General features: G+C 34.2%; 3 protein-coding genes across 4 annotated transcripts; all 3 read left to right on the forward strand.

Annotated features, from left to right (window-relative positions):
- Nucleotides 1-2,466: 2,466 nt before the first annotated feature.
- On the forward strand, nt 2,467-12,680 carry LOC132068217 (probable acyl-CoA dehydrogenase IBR3). The gene is made up of 17 exons (XM_059461737.1): nt 2,467-2,748; nt 4,907-5,041; nt 5,120-5,260; nt 5,379-5,510; nt 6,082-6,267; nt 6,476-6,553; nt 6,729-6,848; nt 7,627-7,725; nt 7,834-7,951; nt 8,313-8,575; nt 8,653-8,847; nt 9,484-9,626; nt 10,256-10,340; nt 10,438-10,647; nt 11,316-11,468; nt 11,595-11,699; nt 12,279-12,680. Exons 1-17 carry the CDS (start codon nt 2,614-2,616, stop codon nt 12,468-12,470), a joined length of 2,490 nt encoding a protein of 829 aa, XP_059317720.1. The 5' UTR covers nt 2,467-2,613; the 3' UTR covers nt 12,471-12,680.
- Nucleotides 12,681-13,862: 1,182 nt separating this feature from the next.
- On the forward strand, nt 13,863-16,243 carry LOC132066864 (pectinesterase-like). Its single transcript, XM_059460062.1, has 2 exons — nt 13,863-14,929; nt 15,472-16,243. Exons 1-2 carry the CDS (start codon nt 13,953-13,955, stop codon nt 16,169-16,171), a joined length of 1,677 nt encoding a protein of 558 aa, XP_059316045.1. The 5' UTR covers nt 13,863-13,952; the 3' UTR covers nt 16,172-16,243.
- Nucleotides 16,244-17,442: 1,199 nt separating this feature from the next.
- Nucleotides 17,443-19,456, forward strand: LOC132066865 (uncharacterized). Of its 2 annotated transcripts, none has more exons than XM_059460064.1 (2): nt 17,443-17,756; nt 18,895-19,456. In XM_059460064.1, exons 1-2 carry the CDS (start codon nt 17,667-17,669, stop codon nt 19,261-19,263), a joined length of 459 nt encoding a protein of 152 aa, XP_059316047.1. In that variant the 5' UTR covers nt 17,443-17,666; the 3' UTR covers nt 19,264-19,456. The 2 variants fall into 2 exon arrangements, with proteins under 2 accessions (XP_059316047.1, XP_059316046.1); XM_059460063.1 differs by having other exon boundaries at nt 17,450-17,756; nt 18,892-19,456.
- Nucleotides 19,457-20,173: the final 717 nt, after the last annotated feature.

Raw genomic sequence — 20,173 nt, forward strand, 5'->3', positions numbered from 1 at the left:
AAAGAACAATGATTTATGCTTTGACAGAACAGACTGATGATAAAAAATTCTTCCCTTTCATTTTAGTCGAGCTTCAGATAGTATTTTACTAAGTTCAAGTTTAACCTAAAACAACTGGTAATAACGATTCAGGTTCCTTCACAAGCAAATGGAGATTGCAGGTGGGGAGCAATACTTGTTAAATTAAATGACAAAGGAAAATAGGTAGTTGCCAAATAGTGGGAATTTCGTGGAAATCCTTCCCTATTATACTTAAAACATTAGAAAATAATTTTGTTTTTTCATTTCTTGATAAAAGAATAAAAATCTTCGCAAATACATGACACCTCAATGCAGTAGTTGTCGATTCTTTTCTTGGTGCTATATATGAATTATTGGTCGATTTTCTTGGTGCTATATATGAATTATTGGTCGATATTGTTGGCAAAATAGTAATTATCAGGTAAATAAATTTGAACCAGACTTGAATTAGCTTAAATTATCTTATATGAAGTAAACAGAATAAATAGAAGGAAATAAAGACAGCATTCTCAGTGAAACACAAAGAAGTTTGTAACAAAACGATTAAAGCAAATTGTCTAACTGAAATAAATACTAACCGAACACATAAGCACAGGTCATTGTGATCAATAATGGAGTGGTAGTCGGCGGCTAGCAGGGGCGGATGCATCCATTGCGCCGAACACCCTGCGCAAAAAATTACAGTGTATTTTTAGAGTAAATTTTCTGTGTTTATGTACATATATTAACTTTTGAACCGCAACAAATACAAAAGACTGGCTTTCAAGTGATTGAGTTGTTTTTACAAACCTTTTGAATGAAAATCAAAATCCGGCATTCGCCAGCCTAGGTCAATGTTAGCATCATTTCGGACCATCCAATTTTTGTGCTTAATCACTTATCCCATGGCATGTTCTTCGCCTCTTTCAACAACTTCTCATCTTCTGACATCCTAACATTTCTAGTACGATTAAATTTCATATTATAAAGTTTCAATTGCCTCCATTTGTCTACCGGCAAATTCCTCGTAAGTTCTTATTTTCCAAAATAAAGTTTAGCTTAATCTTTCTATGAAAAATTTGACAAGAACTTTCAGCTCTAGCCATCCATTTATTGACTCGACATTGAATTTACTTCCTTTCTGAATAAGTTTTTCTGAGTTTAACACCAACTTTAGAAAAAGATAGCTATTTTATGCTTAATAAGTTCATATGTCATGTACAAAGAAAAGTTAAGTTCACCAAAGGGTATCATGCATGTTACACGTTCTAGTGGTGGCTACTGACTTGGAATATGGTCTAAATAGTTTGAAAAGTGATATACCAGCTATCACGAATCAAAAGAAGAGGAGTACGTGGTTAAATCTTGAAATTGTAGGTCCGCTTGTTCTTCTAAGTTTTTTATGCCACCGGTGTGATTGATGCCCTTTTTATTATTCTACCCTATAGCAATATTGTTCCATGATAACTAACTCAGACAAAAAAACAAACATATGGCATTCGAATTCCCTGTTACTAATTTACCCGTAAATGCCATCACAAGGAAAGCTTTTTTTTTTTTTTTTTTTTACCAAAAATAAGCTTTTAAATTCTTATTGCAGCATTAATATACATAAGTTTCAATTGACAATATCCATGTCTGAACTTGAAATCTTTCAATTGTCTGGCTCTGAAATGAGAGTTTAATTAAATTATTTAAACAAATACCTCAAACCTTAAATTAAAATCTCAAAATCCTTCATAAAACTATAAATTAACACAAATTACCTCATGCAACACTTTCTGGATGCAAAGAAGTAACATAAAAAAAAACAACGGTCAACAGAGGAATAAGGAGAAGAAGAAAATTAGACAGCAAAGGAATAATGAAGAAGGAAGTAAAAGAGAAGAGTAAATGGGACACCTGTTTTGCATTGAAGATGGGCGGACACGTGTATCTCAACCTTTTGAAGCATGTAATTACTTGTTTATCCTTCGTCATCTATACGACCCACTCTTATTATATTGTTAATAAATAAAAATAATTTTTACTAGAAGTAGCGGAGCCACAACCCGGCAAGGTGTTCAACCGAACACTTTGCTGAAAAATTATACCGTATAGACATGTTAATTATTACGTATTACGGACGTATTACATATGAATACGAAGGCGGACAGTGGTGGCAAGTGTTCACCGAACCCTTAATGAAAAAATTACTACGTATTCGCGAGGTTAAAATTATTTTTATGTATAAATAGTAAGTAGGAAGCCGCTTTCTCGTTTTCTTCTTTCTTTTATATTTTTGACACCTAGTGAAAATCGCCTCCGCATTTCGATTGAATACCCTTAATATATAAATTATATAAATTGACAGCTTGATAAAATTTACTTTGCATTATTTACTAGTATATGCAAAACAAGAAAATCTTATCCTTACATTATTATTATTATTATTATTTTTATTATTATTATTATCAGTTAAAAAAAGAAAACCTCGACAATCCCAAAGCTGATATTTTGTTAGTAGTTACAAGTCACTTTCAGACACTACTACATTAGCTTTTGTATCTTCTCTTCTTTTCTTTTTCAGTTCTACAGATATTTTGTGATTTAGACTTTGAAATTTGGATTGACATGGCGAATCGGACTTCGGATCTTGTTGGTCGGGTCGACCCGGCCCAGAGTTTTGACACTGAAGCACTCCTTCGTTATGCATCTGCTAATATTGATGGCTTCCCTACAAATATATCCAATTTCACTCTTTCTCAGGTCCGAAATTTAATTTTTTTTTTTTAAATTGAAATTATAATCAATACTACCTCCGTTTCAATTCATGTGAATGTGTTTGATTGGACATGTAGTTAAAGAATAAACGGAATACTTTTTCAATTCGTGATATGAAATAAGCTATCGTTATTTGTGGGGCTAAAAATCTATCTCATTAAGGGTAAAATGGGTATTTTAAAGTTAATCTCTTATTCTTTAAATAGAAAGATGACATTCTTAAGAAAAAAAGGAAAATAAGGACACTTTTTTTTGTTTTTTTTTTGTTTAAATTCAAATTTGAGCTTCTCAACTATAACCGAAGGGAGTATTGTTTTTTTATTTTGTTTAAATTCAATTTATTTGAGCTTCTCAACTATAGCCGAATTGGGATTAATGTTTTTTTTTTTTTTGTTTAAATTCAATTTATTTGAACTTCTCAACTATAGCCGAATTGGGATTAATATACGACCTACCTCTCAATTTATGTGATTGGTATTTGACTGGGCACGTAATTTAAGAAATAAAGGAAGAATTTTTTAAATTTGTGATCTAAATTATGTCATAAATACTTATTTGGTTATAAATCATTTTATTAAGGGTAAAATGGGTATTTTAAAGTTAAATTGTTGGTACGAAATATATAAAGATTTCATTCTTTTTGGACTTGCCTAAAAAGGAAATAATGTCACATAAATTGGGACTGATGGAGCAACATTTTTTGTTTAAATTCAATTTATGTGAGCTTATCAACTATAGCTGAATTGGGATTAATGTATGTTTGAAAAAAGTTTTTTTGATACCAATTAACTACTGTAACAACTGAAAGAATAAGCTCAATTAAGGACTAAGTTTTGTGATTGATTTTTTTTCTTTTTTGTATATAAGTGTTTGATTGCTCAGATATGCTGAAAATAGAAAAAGTTTTTTTTTTTTTTTTTTGGAATTTTGGGAAATAAAGCAAGAAAAGTCTTGAGCTTTACTGAATTTGGTGGGTTACCCACTGTGGGTAATATACTTTATTTAGGCGTTTGATAGATTAGAATATGATTGGCTAAGGAAATTAAGGGGCAAACAGAAGACAGATTTTATCTTTAAAGGTAGGGGTGTCAAATGGGCGGGTTGGGATAAATTTGGGCGGGTCAAAATGGGTTGAGTTAGTCCAAAGGTTACTTGGCTGAAAAGGGCTGAGTCCATATGGGCTAAACAAGGGGTCATAATCCATCTCGCGCAGCTCTTACAAAGGTTTAAATTTTTGTGCGTTTTCTTATCGTAAAAATGGGGAAGGAATGAGTTAGTTGCATTAGTTCACTCTTAGTTAAATCCTGAGTAAATGAAATCTATTATCAGCACCTTTGCCTAATGAATCAACAACAAACTACACATCAATTCCAATTCAGTTAGGGTCGGTGGTATGAGTCCTCACTATCCATGTCGCTCTGTTTTAAACCTGTCTTAATATATAAAAAAACTAGGTCACCGAGTACTTAAAGTTCTCTACATTTCCTACTGGCATATAAATCTCTAACAAGACCAAAAGACCCCTTACCAACATGACTATAGCATGTTTGGCCAAGCATCTAAAATCAGCTTATTTTGAAAAGTGCTTATAAAAATAGTACTTTTGGCGAAAAACAGCTTGTGTTTGGCCAATTAATTTAAAAAGCAACTTTGAGCAGTAATTTGTGTTTGGCCAAGCTTTTAAAAGGGCTTCTAAGTGTATTTTTCTCAAAAGTGCTTTCGGGCAGAAGCTATTTTTTTAGCTTCTGAAAAACTGCTTCTGCTACTCGCCAGAAGCACTTATTTTCTTCCAAAAGCTTGGCCAAATACCTCACTTTTTGTTAAAATATGCACTTATTGAAAAAAAATAAGCTTGGCCAAACAGGCTATAAAACCTAATCCCAACTAATTGGTGTCACCTATATGAGTCTTCTTCCTTCATTTTTTCCTATTTTTGGCTAAGTTTGCATGTATTGTAGCACTATAGATTCTCTACATTTTTTTGTGCCTAAAAAATGTGAGAAGTAAATGATATGAAAATTATACATATGTTCCAGTTATGCACTTCTTCCATGCTTAACACGTTATGCACTTCTTCCATGCTTAACACAGTTTTAGTTGCAAAATCCTTCGTATTAAAAATGTTGTCTCCGCTGTGAATCAGTTCGGGCATGGCCAATCAAATCCTACTTATCTCATTGAGGTCCGTTCCGGAACCTTTGCAAAGAAATATGTGTTGAGAAAAAAACCGCCTGGAAAGTTGTTGGCATCTGCTCATGCTGTTGAGAGAGAGTATGAGGTTGTAAATTCTATTTTATTCTGATAGTTAATATTTGGTTTTGTTTATTTTTTGACATTTTGATTTTTGATATTTCAGGTTATACAGGCACTAGGTACTCATACTGGGGTTCCAGTCCCCAAAGTATTTTGTTTGTGTACAGATTCAAGTGTGATTGGGACTCCTTTTTACATTATGGAGTATTTGGAAGGACGTATATTTATAGACCCAAAGCTACCTGTATGAATGCTGTATTCAACTTTCTACTCCAAGATTACTTAAATTGTGGAATTCAATAAATAATATGTTTTCTGTAGGTTGCTTCTATTCAATAAAAAGTGTTCTTGATCTATTCTAGGATGTGGCGCCTAAGAGGAGGAGGGATATATGTCGTGCTGTTTCTCAAGCATTGGCCTCTCTTCACTCTGCTAATGTTGATGCAATCGGTTTAGGTAACTATGGGAAGCGGAAAGACTACTGTAAGAGACAGGTACTCAGACTTATATTTTTCAGGAAAAATAGATTGGATGTAACTTTTTGTTGCATTGGTCTATTAGTCTTGAGACTTGAAATTTGTCATGCTAGGTAAGTAATACTGTGTGCCTTCCTGTTACTGGAAAACAAGAAACAAAAGAAGTTACAACATTTATACCCTGCATCGTTCAATTACTCTCTCTCTACGATATGATTTATAGCTTGTTTGGCCAAGCTTCTGTTAGCCAAAAGTGTTCATTTTCTAAAATAAAAGTGCTTACTTTTGAGTAGTACTGAAAGCTGTTTTTCAGAAGCTGGAAAAATTAGCTTTTCCCCACAAGCACTGCTGGAACCTTGGCCAAGCACAAGGTGCTACTCTAATATTGACAAAAGTGTTCTTCAAATTGATTAGCCAAACACAAGTTGCTACTCTCCAAAAGTGCTTCTTCGAACAAAATACACTTTTTAAAATAAGCAGATTTTTGAAGCTTGGACAAACAAGTTATTATGCTCCTTTGTCCTTGGGATATTATGTCGGCGCCATGCTTATGAGTTCTTCGTCTGATAAATTGTCCGACTTACGTCAGGTGGAGAGGTGGGCCAAACAATATCTTCTATCTACTGGTGAGGGCAAGTCCGGGAGAAACCCTAAAATGTTAGAGCTGGTTGATTGGTTGCGACAACACATTCCCCTTGAAGATTCCTTAGGAGGAACAGCTGGTTTAGTACATGGTGACTTTAGGATTGACAACGTTGTGTTTCATCCCACTGAGGTGCAGTCATTGAAAGTGTTTGATTATTCTTTTCGTTCTTTCTTAAGTCTCTCCGATTAATATTCCTTTCCAGTTTGACATTTTTGATACATAATAGTGTATATTTTTTGTATATTTAGCTAGCGAATGTGATTATTTTTGGTCGACCGGCCACATGTGTAACTTGCCCAAGAAAAAGGTGCACCTGACTTTGTAGTTGATCTTGTAGGACAGAGTCATAGGAATTCTTGATTGGGAGTTGTCAACGTTGGGTAATCAGATGTCTGATGTTGCCTACAGCTGCTTGGTACTGCCTCCCTTTTTCAACTTGTAGTTCTTTACTTATAATATTTTGTGTTACTACATGACCCACCTTTTTCAATTTGTAATTATCTAGCTAGGATTTTCAGTTTCAGTGGGCTATTTATGGAGCTGAATAAGGAAATTTCCAAATTTCTTATTTGTTCCTCTTTTTCTATCAGCATTACTATGAGAATATTTCATTAGAAGATGTAGAAGAGAATGATGGCTTTGAGCGTAGCAGCTTCCCTGACGGAATACCTTCTCTTCCAGAATATCTTGCAGATTACTGCTCAACAGCTGTAAGGGCACACTTTTCTTTGTCTTTAGATGGTTTATTCGTGGACAGGTGGATTTCTTCTATGGTGTTTTTTTCCCATTAAATATTGTTCTTATTGTTTTCCAATGAGAAGAATATTGGATAAGAGAGCATGGATTGTCAATTTGTGATATATTTTGGGAATGCCTACCTGTGGTTTCTTTCCAGAAATTTTCACCAGTTGTTCCTTTCTAGGACAGTTGTTTAGTAAATGACCTTTTTATTTCCCTTGCAACTGATTGGACCTTTTAGACCACGGTTTAAAGATCCCTTTTGTGCAAACTGAAACTCTTATGAGAAAACGTTAGACCACGGTCTGAATTTTGTTAGTTGTTATAAACGTTAGACAACAGTCTAATGTTTAGTCTGTAAGGTTGAAAAATATATGAGCAAACATTAGACCTAAGTCTAGCGTTGTGCGGAAGGGTAATTTCTTAAGGGCTATATTTGCAATAACTTTTAAAAATAGGGACAGAATCTAAGTAGCGGCCTAAAAAAGGGACATTGGTGTAAATCACTCGTGTCTTTCCCATATCCAAAATAATTGAACATGTATAGAGCACAATTATCATTTTAAACTTCTTGGTCTTTTTTGTTAGTCTCTAGAAAATAACAGTGTAGACATAAGGGAAGAAGACAGAAAAGTAAGCTGCTGTTAGACGTTTTGTGAACTCCAGTTACTAACTTAATTGTGTAGAAAGTTAATTTATTGTATGTCAGGATTCTAACGGTCTTTCTTTGGCTTTAATATTGGCAATCAGGGAAGACCTTGGCCGGTTGATCAATGGAAGTTCTACGTTGCCTTTTCTTTGTTTCGTGCGGCTTCAATATATGCTGGTGTACACTGCAGATGGATCATGGTATCGCCTTTTGACCCCCAATTTGGATGATATCGCTTGCTTTAGGTCCATGAACTTTGTTAAGAAGGATTAATAATCAGTATATGACTTTTATATTCATTTTTGTAGGGTAATGCTTCTGGAGGTGAACGTGCCCGGTTTGCTGGGGAAAAGGCTGATTCCCTCATCAAAACTGCATGGTCATTTATTCAAAGAAAATCTGTGCTCCCTCTTCACCCACCATCTGGTAAATATTGCTTTTGTATGACCGTATTCTGGTGAAGCTTAGAAAATCCTTCCCTCCAATTTTTCTTCTCTTGCTCACCTTTTATTTATTCCCTAAATCTCGCATGCTATACACACACACACGTGCATATTTTTTTTTTTTTTTTTTTGATAACTGAAAATTCCTCAAGGCCAATGGTGTGAAATCTTGTATAATATAGTTATCTTGTCTTAAATCTTCTCGGTCCAGTAAATTTGCAAATGATTACTCAAAAACCAACATTGACTTGCTTGTCTGTGGAACTACCAAGAATATATTCCCGACATTTTATCATTCACATGAATTTTCAGCCCTGAATTTGTTGTGATGTTTTTTCTAACAGAGACAACTAAAGAGGATCATATCAGGCCCTTCGTAAGTGAGAGCCAAATTCAAGTAACGCCTACGAGTGGAAAATTTGTGCCTAGTGAGAAAGTTCAAGATCTGAGAGACAAATTGATAAAGTTCATGGAAGATCACATATATCCAAAGGAAAGTGAGTTTTACAAGCTTGCACAGTCTAGCATGCGCTGGACAATTCACCCAGATGAGGAGAAGTTAAAGGAGCTGGCAAAAAAAGAAGGCCTGTGGAATCTGTTTATACCAGTGAGTTCGCAAGGCTTTTTCCCGACATAACATATATTCTAGAAGATTTTCTTTTCTAAGATATTTATCTGATGCAGTTTGATAGTGCTGCACGGGCAAGAAAACTAATCTTTGGCAGCAGAAATGATGCTCTAGGTGAAAACAAGTTCGACCGCTTTTTAGGTGCTGGCCTTTCGAACCTTGAGTATGGATATCTTTGTGAAATTATGGGTCGTTCTGTTTGTGCGCCACAGATTTTCAACTGTGGGGCGCCTGATACAGGAAATATGGAGGTAAAAGAACTGTATTTTTCGGTAACAGATAATGATTACCAACTATTACCCATTGAACTAAAAGTCAGAGATTCCGACTGCAACTATTGGATAAACAACTTAAAGGATGATAAACTATTTTCTTCATTAGGTAAATGATGATTTGTTGTCACTTGCACAATCCATAGAGGATGATGTCACCAGTTAAAAACTAATAGCCTGTTTGGCCAAGCTTCTGCCAAGCCAGAAGTGCTTATTTTCTTTAAAAAGTGCCTATTTTAGAAAGTTAAGGTGTTTGGCCAAGCTCTTAGGAGAAAAATAAGCGACTTTGCGTATTTGCAGAAGATTTTTTTCAGAAGCTAAAAAATGTAGCTTTTCCCAGAAGCACTTTTGGAACATTTGCCAAGCCCAAAATACCGCTCTAATATTGGCAAAAGTGTTTTCAAATTGATCAGCCAAATACAAACTGCTACTCTCCAAAAATACTTTTTCAAAAAACACTTCTGACAAAATGCACTTTTCAAAATAAGCAGATTTTGGAAGCTTCGCCAAACAGGCTATAAACCAGATTTATAGAAGACTATTTGCTTGTTTTTCTGCCCCGTTCAGTTCAAAATTTGTTATCTCTAATGTTTTGTGTCGCTTTTGCCCTTTCAGGTATTACTTCGATATGGGAATGAGGAACAGATGAAGGAATGGCTTATTCCCTTGCTCGAGGGGAAGATACGGTCTGGCTTTGCAATGACAGAGCCACAAGTTGCTTCCTCAGATGCCACCAATATAGAATGTTCCATCAAAAGGTAGGTACAAGCTGCACCTTTAAGGAGTGAAAAAACGGAGAAAATGCAAATTTACCCCGTTTACCCTTTTTTTTGGTTGTTCTTGGGAAATGGAAATGATAACAAGAACTTGCTAATGGTTTTTCCTTTTTTGTTTCAATCCTTGACTCATGATTAGTTTCCTCTTATTAAGATGCTCAGCAAATTGTGTTACTCTCTCATATTCCTCGGTTCTAATACTCTTTTCCTCCTTGTCTGGAGAGGTATTGCTGCCTCCAACTTCTTGTTTACATGGTTGAGGAGCTAGTGGCGTACACCTTATTATTTTAGTGGTGAAGGAGACAATTAAATGTTAAAGCATTATCATGTGTACAAGTGTGTCAAAATATTACGAACTTGCTGGAACAAAAGAGTTTGTAATGACATTGGAATCCAAGTATTATCTTGCAATCTTGGAAAATAAGTATATTATAGGGGGAATCTTTTGACCAAAGAACCTTTTATGAATCTAGAGGGATTAGATTCAGCGAGCTTATTCTTTGCTTTCACATACAACCGAGCTTTTATTGGGATTTTGATCATATTACACTCGGAATGCTGGAAATGTGGTGTTTAATAAACTTAACTATGAGAAAATATGTGTTGTATAGGCATGGGGACTCTTATATCATCAATGGGAAAAAGTGGTGGACTAGTGGAGCCATGGACCCGAGGTGCAAACTTCTAATTGTGATGGTTAGTCCTTTTTTTTTTTCCAAATGAGAAATGATTGACTTTTGTTTTATCATTCATTCTTGAATGAGCTAAATGAGCTAGTTTGAATCAATGACAGGGTAAAACCGACTTAACTGCTCTGAAGCATAGACAACAATCAATGATCTTGGTAGACATCAATACTCCAGGTATTACGATAAAGAGACCGCTGACGGTATTTGGCTTTGATGATGCACCTCATGGGCATGCGGAAATATTTTTTGAGAATGTACGCGTCCCGGCAAACAATATTCTACTCGGTGAGGGGCGTGGTTTTGAGATTGCCCAGGTAAAGGTTTTACTTTTGAGGAATTACATGTTTAAAATTTGAGCTTCTCTTTTCAAGCATTATCGTGATAAAGGGTACATAAATTTATTTCATTCAAACAAACATGATTCCTTTTTGCATGTTCGTTTGAGTTGTTCACGACCTAGAAAAGCACATTAAATTAGGTTTTGTAGTATCACTGATGAACAAATCACTTCCTTTTCTCTTGATAAGATTAGTAAATATGAAGGGTCGGGGAGGTGAGGAGAAAAAAAAAATAGAGAAGAACTCCTGTATCCTTGACTAGGAGTTAGCTAGTACATCTTTATAATTAGATATCATTTGAAATGACAGAGGACTGTTCCGTCTGTTCCAATTTTTATGACAGGCTTTCCTTTTTAGTCAATTCCAAAAAGAATGACACATTTCTTTATCTAGTAATAATTTTAACTTAAACTTCCCATCTTACTTTTAATAAACTAATGGTTTATATCCATAAAATTATCTCTTGTTTTAGAAAAGAAGTTTCAAAAGTCTTTCTTTCATTTTTAAACTCTGTGCCCAGTCAAACACATAACATAAATTGAGACAGAGGGAGTACATGTTTTCGTTCTCCCAGTTAAAATCTATGCAGCATATGGAACCGAGTTATCTTAAACTCGGTTTATTGGTTCGATTCATACTTGTAGGGTAGGCTAGGCCCTGGAAGGTTGCATCATTGCATGAGGCTAATAGGAGCAGCTGAGCGCGGCATGCAGATGATGGTTCAAAGAGCTCTTGCAAGAAGAGTTTTTGGAAAATTAATTGCCGAACAAGGCTCATTCCTTTCAGATGTTGCCAAAGTCAGTTTCCTCCAATTTTAAGTTGCACAATATTTGCAGGGAAAAAAAACATTCTGGCTGTTACTTGTCTTTTCTCAATTATATTGTCAATGTTTACATGAATGGTGTTGCCTCTGATGCTTGCAGTGTCGAATAGAACTAGAGAAAACTAGATTACTGGTTCTGGAGGCTGCTGATCAGCTTGACCGTCTCGGAAACAAAGAGGCCCGTGCTACACTCGCGATGGCAAAGGTGAGCTAGAGCATATCATGACTATTTTTTTTTAGAGAAAATGCCAAAAATGGTCCCGTATGTTTGAAATAGGTTTAAATTAAAATAGTCTCTTAAGTATGCATTGAACAGCTTTGGTCTTTTAAGTTTGCCAAAAGTTTTCACTTTTAGTCTCCGTCAAATATTTAACAAATTATGTTCGTTAGATTTGACGGAAACAATGGAAAGAAAAACTTAATGATAAACACCAAGAAATCCCATCAAATACTAAGATATGCAATACAAAAAACTGCACTCGACACTAAAAAGATTCTATAAAATAAAAAAAGCAAAAAATTACACCTTAAAAAGTTGTACTAGCCTCTGGAATTAAATCAAAAATAGCAGAAACTACAAAAATTGTACCTCCTTTTTGTTTTTCATATTTTACGTCAAATCTAATAGATAGAGTTAGGTAAATATTTGATGAAGACTAATATTGTTAACTTTTGGCAAACTTAGAGGACAAAAACTGTTTAATGCATACTTAAGGGATTATGTTTATGTGACAAGCATTGTGTTCCTCTTTTGAATCCTTTACCATGGTTGGTTATGTTACAGGTTGCTGCACCAAACATGGCATTGATGGTGCTGGATACCGCTATGCAAGTGCACGGTGCTGCTGGTTTATCCGGGGATACTGTTCTTGCTCATCTCTGGGCTACGGCGAGGACATTGAGAATTGCAGATGGTCCTGATGAAGTACACTTGGGGACAATTGCGAAAACAGAGTTAAGAAGATCCAAGCTTTAAAAACCTTATACATTACTCGTATAAGTATCGAGAAATATAATATAAAATAAAATAAAATAAAATAAATGTGGAAGGGCAAAGGGCATGAAGATAATAAGCTGTATACCATAGTCCTGTAAAGTATAGAGATATAATTCTGATGGTGAAAATTGATTGAGCAACTTTACAACTTATATGATAAGTTAAATTATTTGATTATTGTTGAGAGAACTCTCCTGATTTGGTGCTTCAGTTATTTCTTTTTATAAACAAAACATGAATATGAATACTTAAGTAATTGGTAAATCTACTTCTTTACTTTTGTATAACAATACGTGTATAGCAATTTATTCACACCGTAAATATAATCTATGTATTGCAATTTCTACTTGTGACAAACATTATGCGGTAAGACATTTTATATAGGGTGATTTGCACACATAAGATCATCCCGGTCGCTTTTTAACTTTTGTCTCCATTTTGAGGAATTCGTGCAAAAGTAGTCTTGGTGATACATACTCCAAAAAAGTGAAAAAATACGTTTGCACAAGTCTATGTTGAAGAGCATGATTTTAGTAGTCTTTGTTCTGTTTATCTTGTTAAATTGTTTACGAGGCTTGCTGTATTCGGTTGAACTCCTAGCTAATAAGTCTGCCATTGAAAAGAAAAAGAAAAAAACACGTGTACTTTGGATCATATAACAAGATACTTTTCCATGTTATTGTGTATGTGAGATGATATCTATCTAGTCTAATTCCTTTTTGTCTTCCCTTTTTTCAATCTTAAAAAGTAACTCAACTTGCCATCAACTTTTACATAAAAGGAAAAAGCAAGAAATTGTAGTCAAACATACTAATTAGTAAGAAACAAATGGGAAGTTAAAAGAGAGGGAAATGCTCAACATTAACTATTTATAATTGGATAGAAGAATGATCCAGCAAAGATTTTTTCTATTTTATTTTCAGATCTTTTACGTATAATTTTTTCTTTTTAGACATTTGACATAAAATTGATTTTTTTTTTCTTCTAATAGGTGGCGAAATCAATTGACCCCTTTCTCCCCTCCCCCTCTTATGATGTAAACAAAAAAATTGACCCATGAAAATACGGACATTGATTAACAAACTAAAGTGAAAAAAAGTTTCATTGAAAAAAAAAAAAAAGATAATAAAACATAAATAGAGTTTGCGGCAGACAAAGAAAACAATTGAATAGAGCAAGAGCAAAGAGAGAATAAACCAAGAAAATTCCAAGTAATAACATTCCTACAATATACCTTAATTGTAGCACAACCAAGAGAACTAGTAAATTTTCTTCCACCATTTTTTTGTGATCATTATTTCAGATCCTCAAATTCTCTAACGAAAAAACTATCAATAATGTAACTAATTTCACCATAAATAGTTTGCTTTCATTTTTGCAAAATCTCAAGCCAAGGGGAAGAACTTGCCTCTTACATAATTAACCCCAAAATCTTTTACTTCAATTAATAATTAATTAATTATGGGGGTGAAGAAGCTTGCAATTGCTAGCATTGCTTCAATTCTTCTAGTGGCTTGTGTGGTGGCAGTAGCTATCTCATTCACCAGCAAGAGTAATGAAGATAATTCATCCAATAATACTAGTAATAATAAAGTTGATTCTCATATTTCAACTTCTACAAAGTCTGTCCATGCAATTTGTCAATCTACTGATTACAAACAAACTTGTGAAAAGAGCTTAGCAAGGGCCAACAACACTAATGATCCAAAAGACCTCATTAAGGTTGAGTTTAGTGCCACGATTAACGATCTCTCTAGCGTAATCAAGAATTCCAAATCGTTAATCCAGGAAGCTTCGAAAGATCCCAGGACTAAAGACGCGTTGCACACCTGTGAAGGTCTCCTGGATGTCGCGATAGATGACCTGAGGAGGTCATTCGACGATATCAACATGCTAGACCTGACTAAGCTCCAGGATTACACTGACGACCTTAAAACATGGCTCAGCGCGGCCATCACTTATCAGGAAACGTGTTTGGATGCTTTTGAGAACACGACCGGTGAGACAGGTGAGAAAATGAAGAAATTATTGAAAAACGCGGGGGAGCTCACAAGCAATGGTTTAGCTATGGTTTCGAGTTTTGGTTCAGTACTCAAAAACCTGAACCTGAAGATCCCTGGTGTAAACCGAAGGTTATTAAATACTCATGAAAGGATGCTCCAAGAAGTTAATTCTAATGGGCTAAAGCCTAATGTTGTGGTTGCACTTGATGGTAGTGGACAATATAAGTCTGTTAATGAGGCCCTAAGAGCTGTGCCCCAAAAGAATACACAAAAATTTGTTATTTTCATCAAGGCTGGTGTTTACAATGAGTATGTTGAGATCCCAAGGAAAGTGAACAATGTTGTGTTTATTGGTGAAGGCCCAACCAAAACCAAAATTACTGGTAGCAAGAACTTTGCTGATGGCACTGGCACTTTTAAAACTGCCACAGTTGGTAAGTCATTTCATTCTTACTACTCCCTCCGGCCCAATTTATCTGGAACTCTTTCTATTCGGGGCGTTCTAAAAAGTCTAACATCGTTCTGTTTCTATACAACTTTCAAAAATCCAAATTCGTTAAATTATATAAAGTCCTAACTTTCATCATAAAATTTTCCTTACCAAACTCCAAATTACTCGCTCTGTTTCAATTTACATGGCATGCTATGGTTGCGCTGACACTTAAGAAATAATAATGAAAGACTTTTGAAACTTGTGATCTCCAACGTCTCATGATTTCTATAGCTACAAAAACATGGCATCAGCGATGAAAAGTTAAAATTATCTCCATACATATAAATATGCCACTCTTTCCGAAACAGACCACTAAATAAGGAAATAGTGGAGTAACTTTTCACCCGACCATAAAGTTAATATTTTCTTTAAATGTCAGTACTGTGATGGACAAATCAAATCAACATATTAAATTATGTCTTCATTCAAACACCTTCACATAAAAATGAGACGTTCATTCTTGACATTTTCTATTCATGCACATTGTTAATGGAGACAACTTCATGGCAAAGGATATCGGATTCGAGAACACAGCTGGACCGATAAAGCACCAAGCTGTCGCTCTCCGTGTCTCAGGTGACATGGCCATTTTCCACAACTGTCAAATCGACGGTTATCAAGACACCCTATACGTCCACTCCTATCGCCAATTCTTCCGCGATTGCACCATAAGTGGGACCATCGACTTCATCTTTGGGGACGCCTCAGCAGTGTTCCAAAACTGCAAAATGATCGTTAGAAAACCGATGGCGGAACAAGCCTGCATGGTCACTGCACAAGGACGGAAAGATAGACGTGGGGTTGGTGCTATAGTCATGCAAAATTGCCAAGTTTTGGCTGAACAAGATTTTCTAACAGCTCAACCACCTATTAAGGCATATTTAGGAAGACCATGGAAGGAATTTTCAAGAACTATTATAATGCAATCTTCAATTGATGGATTTATTGCACCAGAGGGATGGTCAGTATGGGCGGGAAATTTTGCACTTGATACTTTGTTTTACGCAGAGTATCAAAATAGGGGAGCTGGATCAAATACTAATAATAGGGTAAATTGGAGGGGTTATCAGAAAAATATTGCACCACAAGTTGCTGCTGGATTTGCCCCTGGACCTTTTATTAGGGCTGATGAGTGGGTTAAATTGAGTGGTGTTCCGTATGAATCTGGTTTGATGAAGGTTTGATTGATTTTCTTTGTGGATGACTTTGTAATAATTAAGGGAATTTTTTTCCAATAAAACATTCATTTTGTTGGACTTTTGGACTGCATTTTCATAAGAGTTTAACTTCTGCGTCGTGACAAGTTAAAAGAATATTTTACATTAGGTCATTTATAAGATAATACGAGGTAAATGATCTATAATAAGTTGTCTTTAATAACATGATAAAAACTGATAGCGAACATGTTATAATAGGTTAAGTTAACTGCCAGTATATATAACTTAAATCCGTTGTAAAAACAAAAATTAATTGTGCTTGAGACTAGTTAAAGTTTGTCCCGACAAATTGACCAGATCCTGAACTTGCCACGTCTATGACACCATCTTTATTGTTCCAATAGTTTAATTTAGTCTAAATGGTTTATTTGCTTCTCAGTAGCCAATTTCATCAAATATAATTATCGAGGTGTGCTTCAATACACTAAAAGTGCGCAATTTGGTAAAAGAACTATGACATTTCATATGCATATATTTAAGGGATTATTTTACCAACCTCAAACGTAAGGACTATCTTTGTATTAACTTACTATTTCATTCGATTGTAGCTACTTGTCACTTTCCTTGTTGCCGTTTGAAATATCAAATGATAAGAGTTATTTTACTAAATTCTCCTTGCTTCATTCTTGATCTTTCTAGCACATTTATCAGAATAGTAGTAAGTAGTAAGATTGAATAATACAAATATTCAGAATAGTAGTAAGTAGTAAGATTGAATAATACAAATATGACAAATAGGCAAGAGCATTAATTATTAGTAATAGTTCCACTATACCAACGGCTATTAAGATCCCAAAGGCGCGCTTCGTTTACATTCCACCTTTGACTTCCCTTCTAATATCGTTTTGGCTCAAATATTTAAAATTATTTTAAATAAATATATATTTATCAATTGACTTATCGCTTCAACTTCAAATTTGAAAAATAGAATTGAAGTTTGAAAATCATGTTTCAAGAATTTTTCAGGTGTTTTAAGTTTTTCCTCACAAAATATTTTTCAACTTTTTCATGTTAAGTTTGTCAAAATATTTTCTCTAGGAAAACGTTTATGAACAATAGAGTAAATAACTTCTCTAATGTGAGCAGAAAAAACAAGTTACATAAGTAACATTCCGTACGGATTGTCTTCTCTTCAAACCACCTCCCACCCCCCTCCAACCCCTCAACCACTGCCCCTCCACCCGACCCCGCCCTTATTTTATTGTCTTTACTTACCAAATACAAAAAGAGTAAGTAAAAGATCACTTAAATTTGAGAAATACATTTTACATAAAAGTATTCTTCTTCGTACCGAACACACCCTTAATGTCCAAATAGGAGTATTATTTTTCAAATTTTACCTTTTTAAATCTCAACCGACTCATGCCTACTTAATTTCAAATTTATATCCTGTGTTCCTCACTATAAAAACTGCAAAAGCCTTCTTTTTCCTGCATCCTAAAGAGGGAAATTATAGAAAACAATGTCAAGCAAGTCTCCCATTTTCTCCATTGCAGAACCTCAACATTTCAGTGACCACTATGTCTTCAACCCTCAAATCGATTATTTTCAGGTAATTCCCCTGCTTTTTTTCTTCCTGTAAGCTCTATCATATATTACTTGTGATGGATCCATAAATTTACAACTAGTAGGTATAGAGGATACATAAAATTGAGTTTACTTGCTTGAAAACTTCAATTACTTATCCTCCCTCGCAGTGGCGGAGTCATGATTTTTTCTTAGGAGGGTTAAAAAATATAAAGAAATAAATACACGAAGAAGCAAGTTTTCAACGTCTATTATATATACATAAAAAATAATTTAAACTTTGTATATACAGTGTAATTTTTTGCCGAAGAGAATTCGGATGAACCCCTTACCCCTTGCAGGTCCCACCCCTGCTCCTTGATATCGTGTAGCCTTTCTGTAATAGTTGTTTTCATTAATACAAACAAAGCTTTAACATTAGTTTTTCTTGACAACATTGATACTCTAGTTTAGTGTGGGGCTTCGGTTGGTGAATTGTAACCATACAAACGCCTGTTGCTTATCCTCACGTTGCCCTTCCAAGACATCTTAGGAAGGTGCCGTGTAATAGTTGGTATTACTACAATACAAGTTACAGGTTTGATAGATTTAGTAATTTTGGCTCATATTCAGTATTTTTGTCACAAAAAATTACTTAATACATACCCTTTTGTTTCAATTTATTTGCCTTACTTTCCTTTTTAGTTCGTTTAAAAAAGAATGTCTTTTTCATTTTTTTGGCAACTCTTTAGTTCCAACTTTTGACGTGGCATGTTAAGATCACAAGATTAAAGAGTATTTTGATACATTCTACATATCTTTTGTTTAAGACCACAACATTCAAAAGTCTTATTTACTTTTTTAAATTCGTGTCAAGTCAAAACCCGATAAAAAAATGAAACGGAGGGATTATATAAATTATCTATCCAAACCCAATAAACGTTATCTGTCCTAGAATTCAAAACTCATAAACTTAAAATTTTGGATCCGCTTTCAAAACTCATCAAATAATATAATTTTACACAGAAGTTTATATTCCGCGCCGAAAATATTGAATTCAAATGAATCCAACATCATAATTCTGGATCCGCCCCTATATGCTACAAGCTGACCTAAACAGCACGTTATGAAAGAAAAAAAAAATTGACATTCTAATTACTGTTTATGAATGTCAAAAACAGCAGAGTTTAGTAGAAACAAGGAAGCAAAAGATCAAAGAGGTTGCAAGATACTCCATAGACACATTACACTTCAAGCTACAAAAACTCATCTCAAAAGATGAGTCATCAAAGAAGATTATAAAGCACAGCCACAAGAAAAAATGGTGGAAAAATGCTCTGTTGTTCTTCAAGTGGAACAAAACAACCCATTTAAATCCTAAGGGCGGGTCAATTTATGGGCCGGTATATATTACTGAGAGTAGAACTGGAAGTTTGATTAAGAGCAAGAAAGGTGATTTGGAGATACCATACATTAATCTTAAGAAGTATAACATGGACTGTCAGCATGGGATTAAGACAACATTAGCTACTCCAATCTACTTGGTCACATGAAGAAAGAGTTGGTTACAAATTGTGTGTCATATTCGAGGAGTTTAAAGATTTCTTTTACAAGATTTTTCTTAATATTTTGAATTATTAAGTATTGTAATTTGTACTACTAGTATTTTTATGTACAGTTAAACGTCTCTATAATTGTCATTCGTTATAACAACATTTCACTATAACGACCTGATTTTCTTCAGAATCAATTTTTCATGTTATATTTTATTCTTTATAACAACATTCTACCTATAAAAACAATGAAATTCATTATAACGGTACACTCTTTATAAAATTACCTCTCTATAAAAGCCATACCAATTTTGTATAAATTTGATACTTATTTCCCTGATTTTGGTAGTTGTAATTAGTTTATTTTAAGTTTGAAATTTTGCAAGACTAAATCAGATTACTATGAGAAATATTATTTTTTCCTTTTATTATATTCAAACAACAGAACCTTGCGGTTTAATGTAGTTAACCTAATTGGTCTCATAATATCGCTGATTTTGTATTTGCAAAGCTTTAAATTAACAAGTATTTTGTTTTCGTTAATAACATAAAAAATAATGTTGTGTACTTTCATTTATAACAGCTAAATGGAATCTAAACATCAAATGTCAGTATACAAATATAACAACACCGCATTATAGCAGTCATGTAATTTTCAGACAAATACTATCATTATAGAGATATTTGATTGTATTAGTTTTTTTTATATAAATTTCATTTAACGAAAACTTGAAAAGCATTTATGTTCAAATTCATTCATAATTGAAAAGACCACTAGTTGACACTCTTACTCCAAATTAAGTCGCACAAATTTGTCTGGTGGTTGTTACATATAGTATTGCATCGCCTTGTTACTTTAAATAAAGAGGACTTTATACCATATAGTATGATATATGTATAGTTTACGATT

Source organism: Lycium ferocissimum, chromosome 8 (assembly GCF_029784015.1).
Source record: "Lycium ferocissimum isolate CSIRO_LF1 chromosome 8, AGI_CSIRO_Lferr_CH_V1, whole genome shotgun sequence".
In the NCBI taxonomy this organism is placed as follows: Eukaryota; Viridiplantae; Streptophyta; class Magnoliopsida; order Solanales; family Solanaceae; genus Lycium; species Lycium ferocissimum.

Coding starts and splice junctions, on each gene's coding strand:
- LOC132068217 (XM_059461737.1), top strand. CDS start 2,614: ATGGCGAATCGGACTTCGGATCTTGTTGGTCGGGTCGACCCGGCCCAG. Junction 7,952..8,312: donor CCCTCTTCACCCACCATCTG/GTAAATATTGCT, acceptor TTTTTCTAACAG/AGACAACTAAAGAGGATCAT. Junction 10,341..10,437: donor GCAAACTTCTAATTGTGATG/GTTAGTCCTTTT, acceptor AATCAATGACAG/GGTAAAACCGACTTAACTGC.
- LOC132066864 (XM_059460062.1), top strand. CDS start 13,953: ATGGGGGTGAAGAAGCTTGCAATTGCTAGCATTGCTTCAATTCTTCTA. Junction 14,930..15,471: donor TTTAAAACTGCCACAGTTGG/TAAGTCATTTCA, acceptor ATTCATGCACAT/TGTTAATGGAGACAACTTCA.
- LOC132066865 (XM_059460063.1), top strand. CDS start 17,667: ATGTCAAGCAAGTCTCCCATTTTCTCCATTGCAGAACCTCAACATTTC. Junction 17,757..18,891: donor CTCAAATCGATTATTTTCAG/GTAATTCCCCTG, acceptor TGTCAAAAACAG/CAGAGTTTAGTAGAAACAAG.